The sequence below is a fragment of the Oncorhynchus clarkii genome, chromosome 10, assembly GCF_045791955.1.
Source record: "Oncorhynchus clarkii lewisi isolate Uvic-CL-2024 chromosome 10, UVic_Ocla_1.0, whole genome shotgun sequence".
In the NCBI taxonomy this organism is placed as follows: domain Eukaryota; kingdom Metazoa; phylum Chordata; class Actinopteri; order Salmoniformes; family Salmonidae; genus Oncorhynchus; species Oncorhynchus clarkii.
Genome location: NC_092156.1, coordinates 28,110,207 through 28,131,749, shown reverse-complemented (window position 1 = coordinate 28,131,749; position 21,543 = coordinate 28,110,207). Strand labels below are relative to the sequence as shown.

Sequence of the window (21,543 nt, the reverse complement as noted above, 5' to 3'; positions counted from 1 at the left end):
AACATTAAGTGGCCCTATTTTCAGATGTGAGATATCACAATCTCTTTTAATAATGACAGGAATGGAGGAGGTCTTTATTCCAGTGAGATTGCTAAGGCAAACACCACCATGTTTAGTTTTGCCCAACCTAGATCAAGGCACAGACACGGTCTCAATGGGGATGGCTGAGCTGACTACACTGACTGTGCTAGTGGCAGACTCCACTAAGCTGGCTAACAGCCTGCTGCCTGGCCTGCATCTCATTGTGGAGCTAGGGGAGTTAGAGCCCTGTCTATGTTTGTAGATAAAATGAGAGCCCCCCTCCAGCTAGGATGGAATCCGTCACTCCTCAGCAGACCAGGCTTGGTCCTGTTTGTGGGCGAGTCCCAGAAAGAGAGCCAATTATCTACAAATTCTATCTTTTGGGAGGGGCAGAAACAGTTTTCAACCAGCGATTGAGTTGTGAGACTGCTGTAGAGCTCATCAATCCCCCTATCTGGGAGGGGGCCAGAGACAATTACTCTGTGCCAAATATCTTTCTAGCTGATTTACACGCTGAAGCTATGTTGCGCTTGGTGACCTCTGACTGTTTCCTCCTAACATCGTTGGTGCCGACGTGAATAACAATATCCATATACTCTCTACACTCGCCAATTACAAGGGTTTTCAATTTTTCAGAGCTAATGGTGGGCGTGTCAGACCCCGTAACAGGAGGAGGAGAGACAAGAGAAGGCTCGGCCTCTGACTCCGACCAGTTGCTTAATGGGGAGAACCGGTTGAAAGTTTGTCGGCTGAATGAGCGACATCGGTTGAGCATTCCTACAGCATTTCCTTCCAGAAGCCATGAGAAAATTGTCCGGCTGTGGCGACTGTGCCAGGGGATTTATACTGACGTTACTATCTGTACTAATTGGTGGTACACACGCTGTTTCATCCTTTCCTACACTGAAATTACCCTTGTCTAACGATTGCGTCTGAAGCTGGGCTTGCAGCACAGCTATCCTTGCCATAAGGCGAATGTTCTCCTGTATATTATGAGTACAGCGACTGCAATTAGAAGGCATAATGTTAATGTCACTACTTAGCATCGGCTGCTCGAGGTCCTGACGAACCACGTCCAGATAAAGCGTCCGGGTTGAAAAGTTGAATGAAAAACATTGAGCGAGGGAAAAAATTAAAAAGGTAATTAAAAAGAAAAAACATAAAGTTGACAGGTAGCAAAGTAAGGTTAGCAACAAACCTTACAGCAGCACGTAAACAAGTCTACAAGTTGTGACGCCAAACAACATGTCCCTGACTAAGATCAAGTTGTCTGTGACTGTGCGTCCAGGTACGCAATATGTCTGGTCCTTGTGTACTATAGAGATTAGATGGGACTTCAGTCTATATCTTGTACTCCGCACAGAGCAATGCCACAGGCCTCCAGTTCTTAAGTTTACACAAGGGCAGGAGAGTCAGAGCTGCCAGATGGCAGTTCATCGGCAACTCTCCTACCCCGACGCACTCACGCAACACGCAAAAGAAATCCAGTCCAATTGTTCCCCATAATTTTTTAGAAACTCCACTGGGAGTCTATCGGTGCAGAGCCGGGTGACATCTGGGTTTCGGCCTCTGCCAGTTCATGGAATGTCCATTTCATCCCTCTGTGCTAGAGAGAGCCAAGGGAGTTCAGCAAACAAAACCTGAGCACACATAGGATCAAACAGTTCTGCCCTATATAACTCAGTAGAAAACTCCACAGTCTGCTCCCGCATCTCCCCCACCAAATAGGTCACCCGCACATCCGAAAGCCGAAAGCCGTAGACAATGCATACCCTTGGCCTCACCACTCTGTCTTTCCAAACCAAAGAAGGAGCTGGGAGCATCCATCTTCTTGAGCATGGAGAACCTAGCTCTTACAAGTTCTCCCTTTGCTTTAACCTGGAAAAAACTGCCCAGGTCCCTACATAATTCAGCTAAATTAGCCTGGAGGCCTACATTGCCTTGCCTCACCAGAACTAGCGGCATCTCACTAATACTACGCTCAAATTCCCACAAAACTCCCCTAGCCTGTGAGGATGAGAGAGCTGTATACTGTTGGCAGAAAAGCAGAATTTGGACTTTTCCCACATCCCACCATTGACTCAGAGACCCATACTCCTCCCTTCACTGCCCCCGCCTTTCCCAGAAAGTCTGGAAACCTGAGCAAAAAAAGTGGCATCTTGTAAAAGCTTTACATTAAACTTCCAATAGGATGCCTGCCAAGGCCCTGGTTAAATAGACAAATGAGCCATGGTGATGTGATGATCTGAAAAACCCACCGGGAGAATGGTAGCGCTCAACAGCCTATTGCTCTGATTCCTGGACATGTAAAATCGATCAAGCCGGACTGCACTCACCCATGTATACTGTCTTGTGTTGGGATGTCTTGTTCTCCAAACATCCACTAGGTCAAACTGCTTAACAATGTCCCTTAACACACCCACTGAGCCTGAATGAGGCTCCTCCCCATTTCTGCCTTTCGTAAAATCCATTGTGCAGTTCCAGTCCCCGCCAACCACCAGTGTCTTCTCAGGCGCCATCTGTGAGAGTTCCTGTCTAAGACATCCAAATAGAAGTCCCCTCTCTCTCCCTGTGTTGGGCGCATACACATTTATAAAGACAAAACCACTGTTGTTAATTTCCGCTTTTACTACAAGCAGTCTACCCCTACACACCTCCTTTGAGGAGCACATTTTTATAGACAGACCAGGTACAAAAAGGACTGTCACCCCTGCACTAACATTTGTCCCATGGCTCAGCACACTTGCCCCTTTCCCACAACAGCCCCCAATCGACTTCATTCACCAAATCACTATGGGTCTCCGGCAGAAACAACACCTGTACTTGTTTTTGTTTTACATATTCACCAAACACACTCCGCTTTCCCACATCTTTGGCACCATTTATATTAAGCTGCACCATTTATATTAAGCTAGCCTACTCAAAGTGGGAGAAAAGCCAGCAAAGAAAAAGACCAAAAGCAAAGCTCAAAAAGCCACAGTGCCAGAAAGAAATTACTCATCTAAACAGTGTCTGAAGGTAGACCTTTACACACTGTTGTGACCCACTTCCTCAACCTAAACCGTTTCCTGAGTGAGATGACACCATGACCCTATTTTTTCATAGCATGTTGTACTGTTCTTACAAACTTTCCCAGATCGCAAAAGAAAGCCTCAAGATTAACTTTTTTCCCCTTAGTCTCATTCAGGAACCTTGACAGTCCCCTCACCGTATACTTTGACCCCTCTGCCTGTCTGGCTGTCAGCTCTGGACCCATTGGGGAGGAGTCTGAAAATAAATCCTCATCTTCTTCAGACTCACCTTCCTCATCTCCATCTCCCATCCTGACCACCTGCCCTTTCTTTCTAGTCGGGGCCTCCCCCCAGCACCAGGCAGAGATTCCATAGTGCCTTTGACCAAACCAGCCTCTCCCCTCCTTTCTTCTCTGCCTTTTCCTCTTCCACATGACAACACCCTCCACCCCCGCTAGCCGCTTACCCTTCCCCACTAAACTCTCCGCATCATATAACCTGACTAGACCCACTACAGTGCCTTGCGAAAGTATTCGGCCCCCTTGAACTTTGCGACCTTTTGCCACATTTCAGGCTTCAAACATAAAGATATAAAACTGTATTTTTTTGTGAAGAATCAACAACAAGTGGGACACAATCATGAAACATGAACAGAAACAGAAACATGAACACTTGCATCCAGAACAAAACAACATGCCTGACGACATCTGCCTGAAAACCTGCCAACAGTACACGAAACCCACTAGCAAACTTACCAAAACGACAGCTCTTTCCTGATTTGATCATTCGTAATAAAGAGAGGTACATTTGCAACTACCACCCTGGTTGAAGGGGTAGAAAGAGGAGAAATTGGCCCCAACACAAATATTCCACTAGTAATGAGCCTACCCACCAATTTAGCTCTTTTCATGAACACAACCACAGCTTTGTTAATTCTGGAAGTGGAATGTATAAATTCAGCTCCTACCTGTTCACCGACCATGAGCAGAATCTCCTCCACCTTAATTCTATTCTCAGGAACACACCTGAAGGAACACACCTGAAGGAACACACCTGAATCCATTCCGTAACGACAGCGTCTCCTCCGCACTAGGCTGCGAAGCCATCGCATACACCACCCCGTTCAAACCCCAGGAAACTAAAACTCTGTCCTCTTCCATCCTAACTTTGAAAAAAAAAAATGTGGGTACCGCTAAAACAAAGATTAACCCTCCACCATAGAAATAAAAAATGAAAGAAAAGACCAAGGAAATATATTTTTTTAAATGTTAGGACAGAGCCCTCCACACTAAACACTCAAACTCCAAAAAACTCCTAGCATGCACTGCAAGAGAGAGAGAGCGAGAGAGGTCATATCAGAGCATTAAGACCCAAAAGCTCCTCTCCTGTCCTGGGAAACCAGCCAATTGTAATAGCTCTGAAAAAAGGTGTTGAAGATTTAATGTACAGTAACTGGAGGAAGTGTATATTAAACGCTGGCATCTTAAATAGGGCTCCCCATTAACACTTCAAAACTGGATTATGAATCACCAATAACTCAGCACTGTAATTTTGGGTGTGGAATATCAGTCATCGTTGCCACCAAAGGTTTATTAGGCCCATAAGGGGATGGAGGGGAGCAGTGTGGGTCCTGTCATGGACGTTGTGTTAGGGTGTTGAGTTAGCTTAAAATGGGACCTACTTCATTTGAGGGGAGAGGGATCAGACGCGGTGAAGGTCGCTTATAAGGACAATTAGTGGGTTGACTCTTCCTCCCTCCATCTCTCTCCTTGCTCTGTAGCTCTCTCACTAAGTCTCTCCCTTGCTCTCGTTCACACTCTCTCGCTCTTTCACTTCCCTCTCTCCATCTTTCTCTCTTTTCCTTTTTTCCTTCTCTCTCTCTCTCCACTTCCTCTGGCAGGACATGTCATTTACTGGCCTATCCAGTGACCTGACTCTAAGACTATGAGCCAATGACTGTTACCATTAGAGCAGAGTGCCTGTAACTGGTACCGGATAGTTTAAGAGCCCATGTTGTTTATACACAGGAAAGCCCCCGAGGTGAGACAGTGCAATGCGCTCATCTAACCATTTCTTATGTGTCTTCGGGTGTTTTGGGTGCTGTTGTGGCTGATAGCAGGACTTTGAAGACTGGTCTGTTTCCCTGCATTCCTGTGGAGCAACTCACTGTGGGACTTCCAGACATAACATTTACTCTCCCTCTTATGTCATTATTGTTATTTCACTCCCCCTATTACAAGCATTATTTCACTCATCTCATACTGGAAGTATCAGTGTCTGGCGCAAGTCATCAACTGATCATAATGACCTGATGACCAGATTGTGTGTGTGTGTCTCTCTCTCCCTGTCACCAGCCGCTGGCTGGCCAGACTGCAGCGCGGTGTTCTCAATCAGAGAGGAGCACCGCTTCTGTAATTGTCATTGAAAAGCAAATGAAGGCAGAGGGACAGGGACAGTGACTAGAGGCACAGTGAGCGCGCTCACGCACGCACACACACGCTTATGTGCGTTTGAGTATGTTAAGCATTGCTGTATCTGTCTGTGTGTCTGTGTGTCTGTGTGTGTGTGTGTGTGTGTGTGTGTGTGTGTCCTATTTCTTCTGCAGGTGTACACATGTGGTTGCAGATGTGTAGACCCATCTATCCCTTATGTAGTGGGCTAGGGGGATAATTAAACAATATGCTCTGGCTCATAGCTGTGTGTGCAGAACAGCTGACATTGTATGGGGAAGAGGAGAGGCAAACACTCCTTTATTTTTATTGTGTACAGTCAAACACACACATACACACACACACACATTCCCACAGCCACACACACGTATTCAATCCAGGCATTGCCTAAATCGGACAGGCTCCCTCCTGTCTCTGAGTTGAATGGGTAATCTCTGGGCCTCTGCCAGACATCTTGGAGACGTCTTTCTTTACCCAAGCAAAGCAGATGAACACTGACCTTGGCAGGCACAACAATCTCCACACCTGCATGATTGAATGGGCTTCTCCAGCTGTAATTAAGAAAGCACTTTGAGACTGATCTTCTATTGGACATTCAACGTCATAGACTCAAAAAATTGTGTCAAAATGAAATTATGATCCAGCATTCCTTCACTCCTTTACCTAGGTAAAGCAATACTACATTTTTATTTGCTGACATACTTTAGCACATGCTTTACTGTGTATAGCCTGCTTGACTGTTTTAGGGTTCAAAACGAAGTTAGGGTTCAAATTGGAGTCATCAGTGACAACAAGCAGCTGCTTGAATATCTAGTTTCGTGGTACAGTCAGTGGATATAGACAAACTCCATTTGAATAAATGTCAGAGCTCTGGATTTAGACACTAAAGACCATGTCAATAGAGCGTAATTCCATGTGATGGCTTTAGCTAAACCCATGTGAAACACAGAGGAAGGCAAGGGGATCAGAGAAAACAGGCCAATATCAGAGAGAACTGGCCAATGTACATCTCAGCTTGAACATTTCCTGGATGGATGGACAACAAGTTGGACGGATCAGAGATTCTATTTTAGGTCGGTGGCTTGGAGACAGAATGTGGGATGGCGTGGGACTGGGATATTCTGATGGGAAGGCTCCGGAACCCCACTAGGGACTGTTGTGACCTTTAGCCTGCATGACGCCCTGGCTTTCCACTACATCAACAAGTGCTGTACACACTTCCTAATGTATGTCAACATATACACACGTCATGTAAGAAGTGCACACTTCATATAGGTTACCTAAACAAGTACACATGCTAAACACACACACACACACACACACACACGTGTGAATACCTTAACATCAAAGTGAAGTGGGTTACATTGCTAGTCTGTTGATCATTTTTTACCCAACCATGGAATGTACATCCCCCCCCCCCCCCCCCCCTCAGCCTGTGTTTAAGATGGAGGAGATTGGGGGGAGGGGGGGGGTCCTGGGCCTCAGGGCAATCAACTTAAATAATCAATGTTGGGTTTTCTATTACAGGAAAATCTTTCTGACATGTCCTCTGTTTTAAATATTACTGTACAGATCTCCTCAGAACAGGACCAGAACAGAACTCTAAATAAAGCAATAACATTTGAACATAATTGCATAAGACACCACCAAATCCAATAGTCAATATCAACATCATGCAATATAAACATTTGACAGATCTAAAAATATGAAATAGATAGACATAGACCAACTCAACCGTGTTCGCTGAACTGTTCCATTTAATTATGTTCAATGGGCGAGTTATGCAAAGACGACTAAACACAGATCTGTAGTCAGACAACATAGCAGCCATAGGCTCTACAGTGTCCTGATAAAGATTCCTTCCAAATGAACTGTACATGGATGCTCCATTACTCTGCACCGCAGATCATCCCTAAGTACTAATAAAGCACAGCTCTAATTATGTCCCCACTTAATTGATTCTGTAGCTCGTCAGAGGCTCATTTCGGGGGCTGGCCCTGTTGCTTAGCCTGTGACAGAGTCTGGCCTACTGTAGCCAAAGCTCTGAGCTCTATGCCAATTATATTTAGTACAGCCAGAGACAAACAGGCCCTGAAAACTCACCACTATTATACAATAACATTCAGACACTGGCAGGGCAATGCAGGGTAGACCAGGGCCTTTCCTGAGTTTATGGAGGTCATCTATGCAATTTCCAGTTTCCATGTCAAATGCATTAATTATTTTCACAGGCTTCATTCCACAACCCTGTCCCTAAAGGGTATACAAAGAGGCAAAAATATTGTATTATTATTTTCAAAGCTTTTGATAAAATATTTCTGCTAAAGTCAGAATTTATTTTTAGCAAGGAGGGGGTTGTCAGTGAGTGTGTCAGTGAATGTGTCAGTGAGTGTGTCAGTGAGTGTGTCAGTGAGTGTGCTCCGTGCTTGCTGGTTCCAGTACAGAGGCTCCCAGTGTGTTCAGGACAGGTTGATTTGTTCACAGAGGCTAGATGGAGAAATAGGGACCTGGCCACCACCGGAGCTGCAGTACAGTCAGTGGAGATGGTGGTGAGTGGAAGGGGACACAGTTCTACAGACAGAGAGAGCGCTTCCTGCAGCATCGGAAATACCAGCCTTAAGATCAGAGGCTCAACTCAGATTACAGACAGAAATACACACACGCAGACTCACACACACACACACACAAATCAACACACATCCATCAAAAGTGCACACAGTAAACACAAATAAAAAAACAAAGCTCATGAGAGTAAACACTCTCATAACCACACACATATACACACATACACACACTCCCCTGGGAGCGGGGCTGAATTCTTCCTATTCTGACGCCCTCCTCAACTTGCTTGGGAAAAGGAAGTGTGTTCTTGTGTAATCTTAGAAAACAGTGACCAGGGGAAAACAGTTCAGCAGCTGCCAAGCGCAGAGGTCAGGCCTAAGTGAGCCTCTCAGTTTTATGGCCAAGCACACAAAAGAGGACAGGGTAACTTGTCCTTTAACTTTCACATGCAGTAACCACACACACGCACGTCCTTTTGTCCTTCTCACAGACGACACTAGGACATACGGTATGTCGCTTTGTATTAAACCTATCTACATGTCACTAGTGTTGCTTTAGAGCAGTCTCATGGATGGATCTAAGTTTCCAATACAGAGGCTGGGCTATTAACCATAATCACAGTCATTGTAAATACTTCAGAGCTGTAATAAAAACCAGACAATAGAACAGAGCGGATGACTGCTGGCCGGTCTGCCACAGCTGTTGGAGTAACATAATTTCCTCAACTTTGGGATTCTAATGCTGATTACGTCATTTCTAGGAATGATGGCTTGGAGAAAGATGCTATTGTCCAAGCTCATATTGTAAAGTGAGAAGATGTGGAATGATCTTCTTTGTAGTTGTATTCAGTGTGGTTTCTTTAGTTCCAGACTGGTTCCATGTCTCAATATGCCAATTTCTCTGTGATGTGCATTTATTGTAAGGCAAGCTGACTGTACATAGTGCATTTAGAAAAAGATCTGCGTTGTCAAGGTGCTACTTGACTTCAGTAAGATCAGACTGTCGTCATGGTTATGTTTGATTTGATGGGAGAGAGAGAGACTTTAATATCAGCAGCAGCAATCCTTTCATCCTTGTTAATCCCTATCACTTCAGTATGTAGGAGTTGTGGTCCTCAGGAAGAAAGCCCAGATGTCATAATATATTTTACATAACAGCAAGCTTCAAAACATCTACAGAACTCAAACTATTCAAGAGTAGCAAATATGTTTAATATAGTGTATTAGGTATAGAATTGAAGCAGACTATGTGATGGGAGAAGGGCTGCAGTGCACACCCTAATCATGTATTATGAATGGTACTTCCATGCAATTACTTGATTAGGTAACACTTCACTTGACACCCAGTGTCATAACACTTCATGACACTGTCATAATCATGTCATAGGTCATAACAGCTGATGTAACTTGTCATAACCTGGTCATAATATGATCATAACACTGTCACGACACATATTTACACCTAGTGTGCCATATATTGTGCTATTTTATGGCTGGTTATGACAACTACATAAGCGTGTCAAAACCCACATCTATTCAAATATTTTTTTTTCCCTGCCGAGAAGTTTAGTTTCATTTGAAAGTTTGTCTCTTAAATCCTTTGTTTTTTAATGTCATTTTTCATCATATTTTAAATAACATATTTAACATATACTTTATGACATTGTCATTATGACCATCCTGTGTCACTTTACTTGGGCTAAAAATAATATACTTAATGACATTGTCAAGAAGCATTATGACCCTCATAATCATATAAGCCAGATAGACCTATCACGTACATGGCCTTATGTCAGTCATCAGTCAAAAGTGTTCTTGTCCTGCTCCTGAAATCTGCTCTTGCATTCATCCCAGTCATCAGCAACAGATCACTGGGGTAGATGCATGTCTGCCATCAATGTGTGTACAATTACAATGATAATTTAATATGGTCAATGTTATATAAACATTTTACATAACGTAAACATACTGTTGACATGTAGGCTATGGTGTAATGGAATGTTCTGCCTTGTGTGGTGGGTTTATGTAGGCATCATAACAACCCTAAAATAACACAATGTATGTCGCAACAGGTGTAAATAAGTGTCATGACAGTGTTATGACCATTTTATAACAGATTGACATGTTATGTCAGCTGTTATGACATATGACATGGTTATGACCGTGTCACAACGTCTTAGGACGCTGGGTGTCAAGTAAAGTGTTACCCTTTATTACATAGACACGAATCAGAAGCATTTTCAAATTCTGGAGGGAAAAAAACTAAACTTAAGTCTGCATTGTGATAGACTATGACACATAGCTGCTTTAAGATAGTTGGGGGTGGGGGTTTTTCCGAAGGCTATATCGGTCCACTAATACAGGACTAGTAAAGGCCCAGTGCACTACCTTTGTGAATCATTTTTTATTCATTCCGATTGTTCAGGGGGTGCTGCAGCAGCCTCAGGACCCAGGTTTTATTAGAAAGCTAAGCGCTCCAGGAAGGTTGCTAAAGGGACCACGAGTCCTGTATCTTCGCTCGTGTGAACGTCAATAGCTGTTTACATTTCTTTCCATCTTTCGTTCAACTGTGAATTAATGCAGCGAAGCGGTGGACCTCTCCAAGGGTTTTCACATTGAAAAGATCCTAATCAAACACCTACACTGTAAATGGAACCTATTACCACTAATGACTTACCTAGGAATGAATCCTGATGAAGCCTTGGAGTGGAGAACTATTAGCACCGCAGGTTTCTGTCATCATTCATGGTGCTTTAAGGGTCATCATTAGAGTTTTCATTGTCCATTGCTGCTTTGAAACAATGGCCGCCTTTTACAAGATGATGTGATAGGGGCTTCAGGAGAGGGTCGGACCACATGGTGTTTGTTGGTGTTTTAGAGGGAATCATTTGACTTTCAAGGTACATTTATTGTAAAATGTCTGAATGTGTGCCTGAGTGAGCTCTAATGACAAAAATGGGTTGATTGTTTTTGTAGTAGGATCAGACAAGATAGTGTCAATATTAATAATTTTGTCAAGGAAAGTGAGGACATTAATGTGTAGGAAATGTGGCATCTGGATATTGGAGGGAATAGCATAAAGCACACATTGTTCAGTATTACATACAAATACATGCTCATATGTAGCCTGTGGGGAGGGAAATTCACCCTGTTCCTGTCTTAGAGTTTTTCATTGTTTACCTTGATGGGCTGATTAATGTCTGTTACATCTAATTTTAACTATCAAGTCTGACTATATAGGGAAAATATCCCCGCATGACCAGAGTCTGAGGTTTGGAAATTTCTGTCTGGTCACTCTATAGAGATTAAAACCAGGGTCACAAGGCAACATCATGGGATCAACCACACTCTCTTAAGGGGGGAGGGGATACTTTAGCTTATTTAAAATGAGTGTTTTATATCAGATGTTACATTTCTACTAGTTGTCACAGTGTGTTAAATAAATTATGAATACCATGGCATGCTTTCAAAGTCAACAGCCTTGGTCATCCATGATATAATTTTGAAACCTTCCCCCTCGGGTGAGCGTTAAGTGCAGTTGGTATGGTCCAGGCAGGGGAGGGAAAGGCGGCTGGAAAGTGGAAACGCTTTACTGATTTCACTATGATGCCCTAAATGACCAAGAGAACTGGACTTGTCTTCAATATTGGTTTAAGATTTAATTTGTATAATTTGTATTTATTTTTTGAGTGAGTAGTTTCCTCATTCTTTAAAATAGTTAAATATATGACAACATTACAGCACCATGTTGATTACAAGTAAGTAACAACTTTTATTGTGTTTACTTCAGTAATAGTATAACAAATTCTAGGACAGTGACAAATACCAATGTAGATGTATTAACATATTCAGAGAGGCACTAGCCTGATAGGATGTCAGCTGTGATTGAGGCTGATGCTCAAGATGAGGTGAGGAGTTCAGATGATATGAGGCGTTAGGTACCACCACATGAGCATCCGTCTCTTGTCTAATACATATGGAAGCCTATATAATTTTGCAACAGGCTTTTAAAATATACTTATTTAAATGAACAATGTTGACTGTTTTGGCATAGATTCAAAACTTATGTTTCTGTTTACTATAAAATTGAGAAAATGTGCACTATAAAGAAGGTCAACATAAAATATTCAAATATCATCTTAAGAATGTAGACCTACAGAGTACAAATGTAATATTTTATTTCTGGCCTGAAGGTTTGAATGTTACGTGGGAGAGTGTTTTATTGTATTCTTCATGCAGGTGCCTATAAATTGTTGAAATTAATGTCAGTTATAATGTTAGAGTATGAAATATAATGGATTTGTTGCTTGCTGCAAACATATTCCTAGCACTAAGGTCTAAATGGGTTCAGGCTTCAAAATTAGTAGATACAAATTGTACACTAGATAATGTGATACAACCAAAGATTTATTGGTGTCCGTTACTGAGCGTTACAGGAAAGCACCACACACACCGCCGCCATAGATTATTCAACTAACCTGTTCTTGGCAATACTTTCTTCGTATTATAGAAATGTCAGTTGCAGGTAGTTCTACAAACACCAGCAAAAATTCAGAAAGATATTAAATCCATGTTTTGTACCGCCCCAGGAGGATCCTCGCCCTCTTAGCTGCCGCACATCTAGCATTTCCCAGCATTTTAGCAGGAACTAGTCGTTTCTATGCGACGCGGCCATGGCCATGTGTAGAAGTAGATGACAGAGCATCACACAGTGTTACCAAAACATGGATTTAATATCTTCCTGAATTTTCAATGGTTATTATAGACCCACCTGCAACTGAAAAATGACATTTCTAAGATTCTTCATTCTCGATTCAGTGAAAAAGTAAGTATTACCAAGAACAGGTTAAATAAAAAAATCTACAGCGGTGGTTTGTATGTGACTTCCCTGTAACGCCCAGTAATGGACACCAACAAATCTTTGGTTGTATCACATTATCTAGCGTACAATTTGTAGTTAATACATTTGATGAACTAGGAGATATGATAGAAAACCAGCTACTTTGAAATCAGAGATAAAAGGCTTAGCGCCTCTGTTTTTCCCCATGGTGTTAGCTTTTCACAGGAACCAGACATTCAGTCATTACAATGGATTAGAGTATTTGGTCTCTAAATCAACTAACTGTTGTATTTCACCATTTAAGATTTGGCTTCTTGTCATTTGCATAGTTCTACTTGACAATTAGATGCCAAGTATTTCCACCCAGTCAACATGATTCATAGTGATGGAAGGCAGACTCAGACATAAGTTTGGCTCATTTGCAGATGGTCCTCTGGAAAGGTTCAGTTGATATTTACCTGTTCATTTGTGTCTAGTATTTCTTAGAATACTTTTTTCCACTAATTATATTTTCTGTATTCTGAGTAGTTACAGTTCTCTAACTTTAGCAGTGAAAATCCCTCTGACTCTCTTTCTATTGGTATGAGTGGATCACACGGACTGTTGTTAGCAACCAGAAGCAACATAGCACAGGCGAGCGCAGGAACAATTATACCAACTTTGGCAGGGGAGTAATGCAACGAGCTATGCCTAGCAAGGGCTGGTGTGGATGGAATGATTAGGCAGCACTGTGGAGCTTTGTGACTAACTTGACCCTCTAGATGTTTTGCTCACTCAAAATGTTATGTGGGATTAGTTATTGTGTGACAATCACTAGCCATTTTTTATATTAAAGTCATTGTTACTTTTTCCATATGAACTCTGATTTTCTGACTGAGTGTCAGTTTGTGTCATACAGTACATGGGAGAGCTAACTGGACCCAAACATGATGGGAATGACCAACGGGTGGATATAACTGCTAAGTGAATTTGTGATCCATCGAGCATCTATGGGCGATTCCACATCAGCAAAAGCGGAAATTATTTTTGGTATCTCAGATTGTTCCTACAATTCTCACACAGAAACTTCATTGGGAGGAAGGGTGTTTGACATGCTTTTTACATTAGTATCACAAACCATTTTGGAGAAAATCATAATGAACGTGGCCAATTGTAGGCCCTTTTTAGACTTATACATGTCTCCTGTAAGACCATGATCAGTGAACCATACATAATACACACGACATATTGATGTCATTATACTCCTTATAGTGTGCTCTAAAATATGGAGTATGTCTGGATTCTGAAATACACATTTTTATATTCATTTATGAAACCCTAAAAATATTTATATGAATACCCTTTTTGATTTAGTTCATTTTAAGACATTGTTTGGAATAATATACTCTAAAAGTGCATCGAATTTACAGAGTGGGTTGTACAATATCACACGAATTAGAGGACGTATAGTATCATACATCTTACCCAGTTGTACAATATCATACGATTTGGATGACGTAACCTATCAAACATCCTGGAGGGCTTACATTATTAAACTACTTTCTCTGAGACCAGACTGCTGGTTGTGTCATAACAACAATAGAGAATTAAAAGGAGAATTTACGTTGCTGGTTAGAACTGTCAACAAAGGTTCTGAGAATTTACGTAAAACAGCCAGCGTTCTGTCCATTCTGTTTTGTTTTGTTCTTTTCTATCTGTTCCATGACTTATGGGGTCTTCAGCAAACAAGCTTCCGGTTTACATTCAAAGGTCAAAGGTTGGTCATATGTCAGAACATATACATACTGTACATTCATCTCTGACATGGTTAAACATCTAACCAGGCCACATCGCTAGCACTCAAAGTTACAGTTCTCAACTCAAGTTCAGAGACATTTGAGGTTTTCAAATCGCTTCTACACCTCACTTGACACTTGCCATCCCAGTTAAAAGCAGAGGACTGCTGTATTTGCATTCCACTGAGACTGTCAAATCTAAGTCTAAGATCTCTGGAGGGACATTGAAGATCAGAACCATGTAAGCTGTCAGAGCAGAGAGATGTTCTCATATCACACAATGGCTTCGAGATGCTTTTCTTGTGTCTATCAATTCATAGAGGCGTTGGGATTCTGGAGAAGTACAGCTAGGCCTCTAGGCCTGGAGGACCACACAGTAGTAGCACTTTATAAGGTGACTCCAGGCATTGAGTGACTGTGTGTAGTGTGTGTTGAGTGTGTGCTGGGATGCCACTCTGGGAGGCAGCTTGAAGGCTGAGTCAAGGCTGGCCTGAGGTGAAGACCCCTTAATCACTATACTGCTGTCGTTGCTACCTGCACACGTCACACACAAACACACACACACACACACACACACACACACACAGTAGCATCATTATCCCGGTCCTCTCAGACCGCTGAAACATGCTCCTCCGACTTACTGGCACTGCGAGGGAGGGAGCGGTCTAATCGAGGGCATACATCTCTTATCAGAACCCAGAGCCCAAAAGCACAACTTCCTCCAACGCGGCCTGAGGTATTTGGAAAAGGAAGAGCCTTTCTCTGCTTGCCCTTATTAAAATTGGAAGTCTGATACAGTGCCTTGCGAAAGTATTCGGCCCCCTTGAACTTTGCGACCGTTTGCCACATTTCAGGCTTCAAACATAAAGATATAAAACTGTATTTTTTTGTGAAGAATCAACAACAAGTGGGACACAATCATGAAGTGGAACGACATTTATTGGATATTTCAAACTTTTTTAACAAATCAAAAACTGAAAAATTGGGCGTGCAAAATTATTCAGCCCCCTTAAGTTAATACTTTGTAGCGCCACCTTTTGCTGCGATTACAGCTGTAAGTCGCTTGGGGTATGTCTCTATCAATTTTGCACATCGAGAGACTGACATTTTTTCCCATTCCTCCTTGCAAAACAGCTCGAGCTCAGTGAGGTTGGATGGAGAGCATTTGTGAACAGCAGTTTTCAGTTCTTTCCACAGATTCTTGATTGGAATCAGGTTTGGACTTTGACTTGGCCATTCTAACACCTGGATATGTTTATTTGAACCATTCCATTGTAGATTTTGCTTTATGTTTTGGATCATTGTCTTGTTGGAAGACAAATCTCCGTCCCAGTCTCAGGTCTTTTGCAGACTCCATCAGGTTTTCTTCCAGAATGGTCCTGTATTTGGCTCCATCCATCTTCCCATCAATTTTAACCATCTTCCCTGTCCCTGCTGAAGAAAAGCAGGCCCAAACCATGATGCTGCCACCACCATGTTTGACAGTGGGGATGGTGTGTTTCTTTTACGCCAAACATAACGTCTTGCATTGTTGCCAAAAAGTTCAATTTTGGTTTCATCTGACCAGAGCACCTTCTTCCACATGTTTGGTGTGTCTCCCAGGTGGCTTGTGGCAAACTTTAAACAACACTTTTTATGGATATCTTTAAGAAATGGCTTTCTTCTTGCCACTCTTCCATAAAGGCCAGATTTGTGCAATATACGACTGATTGTTGTCCTATGGACAGAGTCTCCCACCTCAGCTGTAGATCTCTGCAGTTCATCCAGAGTGATCATGGGCCTCTTGGCTGCATCTCTGATCAGTCTTCTCCTTGTATGAGCTGAAAGTTTAGAGGGACGGCCAGGTCTTGGTAGATTTGCAGTGGTCTGACACTCCTTCCATTTCAATATTATCGCTTGCACAGTGCTCCTTGGGATGTTTAAAGCTTGGGAAATCTTTTTGTATCCAAATCCGGCAGTATCTCGGACCTGCCTGGTGTGTTCCTTGTTCTTCATGATGCTCTCTGCGCTTTTAACGGACCTCTGAGACTATCACAGTGCAGGTGCATTTATACGGAGACTTGATTACACACAGGTGGATTGTATTTATCATCATTAGTCATTTAGGTCAACATTGGATCATTCAGAGATCCTCACTGAACTTCTGGAGAGAGTTTGCTGCACTGAAAGTAAAGGGGCTGAATAATTTTGCACGCCCAATTTTTCAGTTTTTAATTTGTTAAAAAGGTTTGAAATATCCAATAAATGTCGTTCCACTTCATGATTGTGTCCCACTTGTTGTTGATTCTTCACAAAAAAATACAGTTTTATATCTTTATGTTTGAAGCCTGAAATGTGGCAAAAGGTCGCAAAGTTCAAGGGAGCCGAATACTTTCGCAAGGCACTGTATAACCATGATTATATAACAGTCATACACAGTGCATACAGTGGTGGAACAGTGATGAGTGCATGAATTGCAGTAGGCGCTGTGAAGTTCATTGGTAAAATCCCGTACGCCAAAAACACTATTTCTGGCCATAATTTAACTTTTTGGCCAACTGTCTTAGGCCTTTTTCAGCCCTGTGATGTCATTCTGACCGCTTGTTTGGGTAGCTAACAGTGTAGTTACATTTCAGTGCAGGATGTTATGAATAGGGAGGTAACAACATATGCTTACCTGCCTTTTCTGTGTCTGGCACCACAGGCTTAATTTGACCTGCCTGACAGGCACATTCAGACACCCCTGGATTTAGAGCAGTTATTTGAAACTATGTGATACTTCAGCAGGTACAGCTGATCCTCTCGCAAAAGTCACCCCACCCCACCTCGTCCCCATCCAACCCCACACTGAGACAGGAACAGAAGTCATCATCCTCTAACACTAACAGTTAGTGATCTGTCCTAGCTGTTGATATGATGAACCCTGGTCCGACCAGTAGAGTTCTTATTCCCTGCGTCAGAGGGGTCTTGTGATGACTGATGTTCGCAGTTAATTTTCCCCCTGTTTACATATCTCAGCCATCTGCTCTGTGTAGCTCAACCTCCAGCTGTCTTCGCCTGACCCCCACGGCCTGGGAAAAAGACACCTTATTCCAAGAACTCTCTTGTTCTTTCTTTTCGTTTTATCACTCTCTTTATTGTTCTCTCTTGTTCCCTTTAATTTTCTCATTCACTCTCTGGGTTTCATGGAATACCAGCGAGTTCAAAGAAAGAGTGTGCTTCTTTCCTTCATCTGTCGCTGACAATGCTGTGTTAATGGTGGGAGTTAGCTGATAATGTGTTAGCAGATGCTGTGTTAATGGTGGGAGTAAGCAGATGCTGTGTTAATGGTGGGAGTTAGCAGATGCTGTGTTAATGGTGGGAGTTAGCAGATGCTGTGTTAATGGTGGGAGTTAGCAGATGCTGTGTTAATGGTGGGAGTTAGCAGATGCTGTGTTAATGGTGGGAGTTAGCAGATGCTGTGTTAATGGTGGGAGTTAGCAGATGCTGTGTTAATGGTGGGAGTTAGCAGATGGGTGGAACCTGAACAGAGGGGACATGAAAGGCTGTGTGGGGCAGAAGGGACTTCTGACGAATGCTTACCTGCCTTTTCTGTGTCTGACACGCATACACCACCGTTAGCCAATTAGGAGCAATTAGGCTGGCCTCTCCCAAAAAGCCACTTAAATATGGAATCCACAGTAGGGCAAAACTGCACCACTGTCCGCTCTACGGCCGTTGTTATTGGTGTTTTTTCGTTGACAAACAGAGGTGGGGAGCTTTGGGGAAGCTCCCTGCATCAAGGGAAAAAATTGTGCGTGCAATTATGTCAGAAGGAAAACAGTATTTGTTGCTTGCAGCAACTTCTTTGTTGTTGTAATATCTCAAACGGATATGGCAGATTCACTATTAAGGATTCCAGCTTTAACGAATACCCTCTCAGAGATGAGAGCAACATGAGTGTTGCTTTAATTTTTGTCCGCAATATTTTTGCGAATGTAACTAAAGTGCAAAATAGCCTGCTTAATATATTTGCCCTCTTATTAAAATGGACCGACCAGAAATGATTATATATATATATATCAATATATATATATATATATTTGCCCCTTTTTCTTCCAAATTTTCGTGATATCCAATTGGTAGTTACAGTCTGGTCCGATCGCTGCAACTCGAGAGCCATGCGTCTTCCGAAACACGACTGTGCCAAGCAGCACTGCTTCTTGACACACTGCTCGCTTAACCCGGAAGCCAGCCGCACCAATCTGTCGGAGGAAGCAGTGTACAGCTGGCGACCGAAGCCAGCGTGCATGCACCCAGCCGCCATAAGGAGTCGCTAGAACGCGATGGGACAAGGACATCCTAGCTGGCCAAACCCTCCCCTAACCCTGACGACGCTGGGCCAATTGTTCGCCATCGTGGCCGCTGCGACACTGCAACACAGCCCGGGATCGAACCTGGATCTGTAGTGACGCCTCTAGCACTGATCAGTGCCTTAGACCGCTGTGCCACTTGGGAGACTAATGACCTTAATTGAATTTGAATATTGTTTTTGTTTGCAGAGATCGAAGCAAAGGAGGCTTGCGATTGGCTGAGAGCGGCCGGCTTCCCCCAGTACGTGCAATTATACAAAGGTAAATACTAAATATGAATTCTCTCAAGCCATCAAGCACAATCTATTACAGTACAAACCACATCCACATGTTTGCTGATCCATAGCAAACAGTGTCATATCACACTTTCATTTGCCTTGTTTGCCTTTCAGATTGCAGGTTCCCCATTGCTATAGACTGGGTAAAGAGCGATCATGGTTTCCTGGATAAGGACGCGCTAGATTCCCTCTGCAGGTGAGAAGCAAGACTTTCCATCCACTCTCTCCTCACCTGCACCTCCTCATAGAGAGTGTGTGAGAGAGAAAAATAGAAAGAGAGAGAGAGAGAGAGTCTGTGTTGGGAGTGGGTCTCATGCTGCTGTGTTTGTTTAACCGCCATGCCTCTCTGCTTCCAGGAGATTAAGCACTTTAAACAAATGTGTGGAGCTGAGGTTGGAGCTGGGCAGATCAAAAAGACGGGTGAGTGAGAGTGAACACCATGGAACACCAACATGGCAACTCTGTCAGAGCCACCGGAGGAACCAGAGGAAAAGCTCCTCGTTAGAATTTATCGCTTTCATTTCCACTGATATTGATGGCTGGATAGAAACAGTTTTGAGGGTTGGTGGAGCTAACTTCATTAGTCTCTGTTTGAGAAAGTGAGGCGAAAGCGAAAAGAATTAGGGCAGAAACTCATCTAGAATTAATAATGTTGCATAATAATTTTCTCAGTCTAGTTATCTCAGAATGTAGTAGTCTTTGTGAAAGATATCTCTGAAGAGTTACACGATGTCCAGAAATAGATGGCCTTGTTTTTTTGTTGCTACATGGCTTCTTATACAGCATCTTGATTGTCTGCTTGTGATTCTCAGGGGGAGGGGTCAGAGGACGAGGAGCCCTGTGCCATCAGCACAAAATGGGCCTATGAGAGGCAAACAAGGCGCTGGCGTCGCCTGGAGGGAATGGGCTTTCTACATTCACCGGACAGCCAGGGCATGTCCCTGTGTGACGCGAACGACCACCACGAGGTCTACTCCCTCCATAGCACCAGCAGCACAGAGAGCGAGGGCTGTGAGAGCCCCAAGACCGCCATTGATGACCAGGAGACCAGCGGGAGCTCTTCTCGCTGCTCCTCCATCAACAAGATCCCATCCCTAGACACTTCATTTAGCGGGCCCCCCTCCCCAGGGGGTGAGACGCCCAGTTTTAGCAGCGCTGAGGAGCGCTTCCTTGACAAGCCCCCCAGGAAGAAGGGCCCCAGTCTGCTGAGGAAGATGGAAAAACTGCGTCTGAGGGGCACGTCCAACCTCCACTCCCCCACCCACAGTGGCCTCAGCAGGGCCAGGCTGGTCATCTCTGGCCCCGTGCTCCAGGATAGTCTGGATGTCGAGCACAGGCTGAGACGGCTTCAGTGTCTGGATATCTCCACCCTGCGGCACAGGGATAGGGACCGTCCAGGCAGCCAGGCCTCCTCCTCACCTTCCTCCCCCCACTCGGGCAGCAGCAGCCCCAGCCCTTCAGAGAGCAGCAGTACTGTCAGCACCCCCAGCCCCATCACCAGAGTACGCAGCAACTGCCGGGTCCGAGAACAGCACCAGGGGGGACTCCACAGAAACCTGGCCCGAGAGCACCAGGACTACAAGAACGACAGAAATAACCACGAGAGCCTGGTCTTCCAGATCCCCCAGGGGCACAAGCCAGGCACATTCCCCACAGCCCTCACTCACAACAACTTCCTGTTGCCCATAGACAACACCTCCATCAACTGGAGGACTGGGAGTTTCCACGGGTACCGCGGAAGACGGAGCAGGGGATGTGCAGTGGCCAAGGACAAGGATTCCACCTGCTGCAGCTCCCTAGCCTCATTGGACCACCGGGTCAGTATCTATGACAACGTTCCGATAGGCCAGGTGATTGGCCAGGAGATGGAGCATCATGGGGAGGCGGAGACGGGGGAGATCAGCGAAAACGATGATGTCTTCTCCGCGCTGGACAGCGTGATGGAGCGTATCATCGGCCTGCAGCAGCTCGTCAACACCTGGACAGACAAACTGTTGGAGGACGGTGAATCAGAGACTAAGCGCCACTCCACACACTCGCCCTGTCCCTCGTCCTCCTCCAATCACATCCACCTGGAGGTCAAGGAGGCAGAGGATTTGGGGCCAGGAGCCATGGAGGGGGAGGGTGAAGGGGATGAGGAGAACCTAGAGAAGGAGTCTGCGGATGGAGATGACCCTGAGGCACAGTCACCACCATGTAGTATCAGGTGAGAGCAATGTCAGCTGGTCTGAGTACTCATTAAAAAGTATTTATTACTCTATCACCCCCTCTCTGAG

General features: G+C 43.9%; 1 protein-coding gene across 2 annotated transcripts in view; it reads left to right on the top strand.

The window, feature by feature from the left end:
- LOC139419496 (rho GTPase-activating protein 7-like) overlaps positions 1-21,543 on the top strand; it is an 81,131-nt gene that overhangs the window by 44,024 nt on the left and 15,564 nt on the right. The window contains exons 1-5 of one of the 2 annotated variants that reach the window (XM_071169452.1): positions 11,603-11,801; positions 19,179-19,250; positions 19,382-19,463; positions 19,624-19,687; positions 20,080-21,473. In XM_071169452.1, the coding sequence (XP_071025553.1) occupies positions 11,789-11,801; positions 19,179-19,250; positions 19,382-19,463; positions 19,624-19,687; positions 20,080-21,473 (1,625 nt within the window). In that variant the 5' untranslated portion in view covers positions 11,603-11,788. Of the gene's footprint in view, positions 1-11,602; positions 11,802-19,178; positions 19,251-19,381; positions 19,464-19,623; positions 19,688-20,079; positions 21,474-21,543 lie in introns of those variants that run through there. The other variant, XM_071169451.1, reaches the window with a different exon arrangement.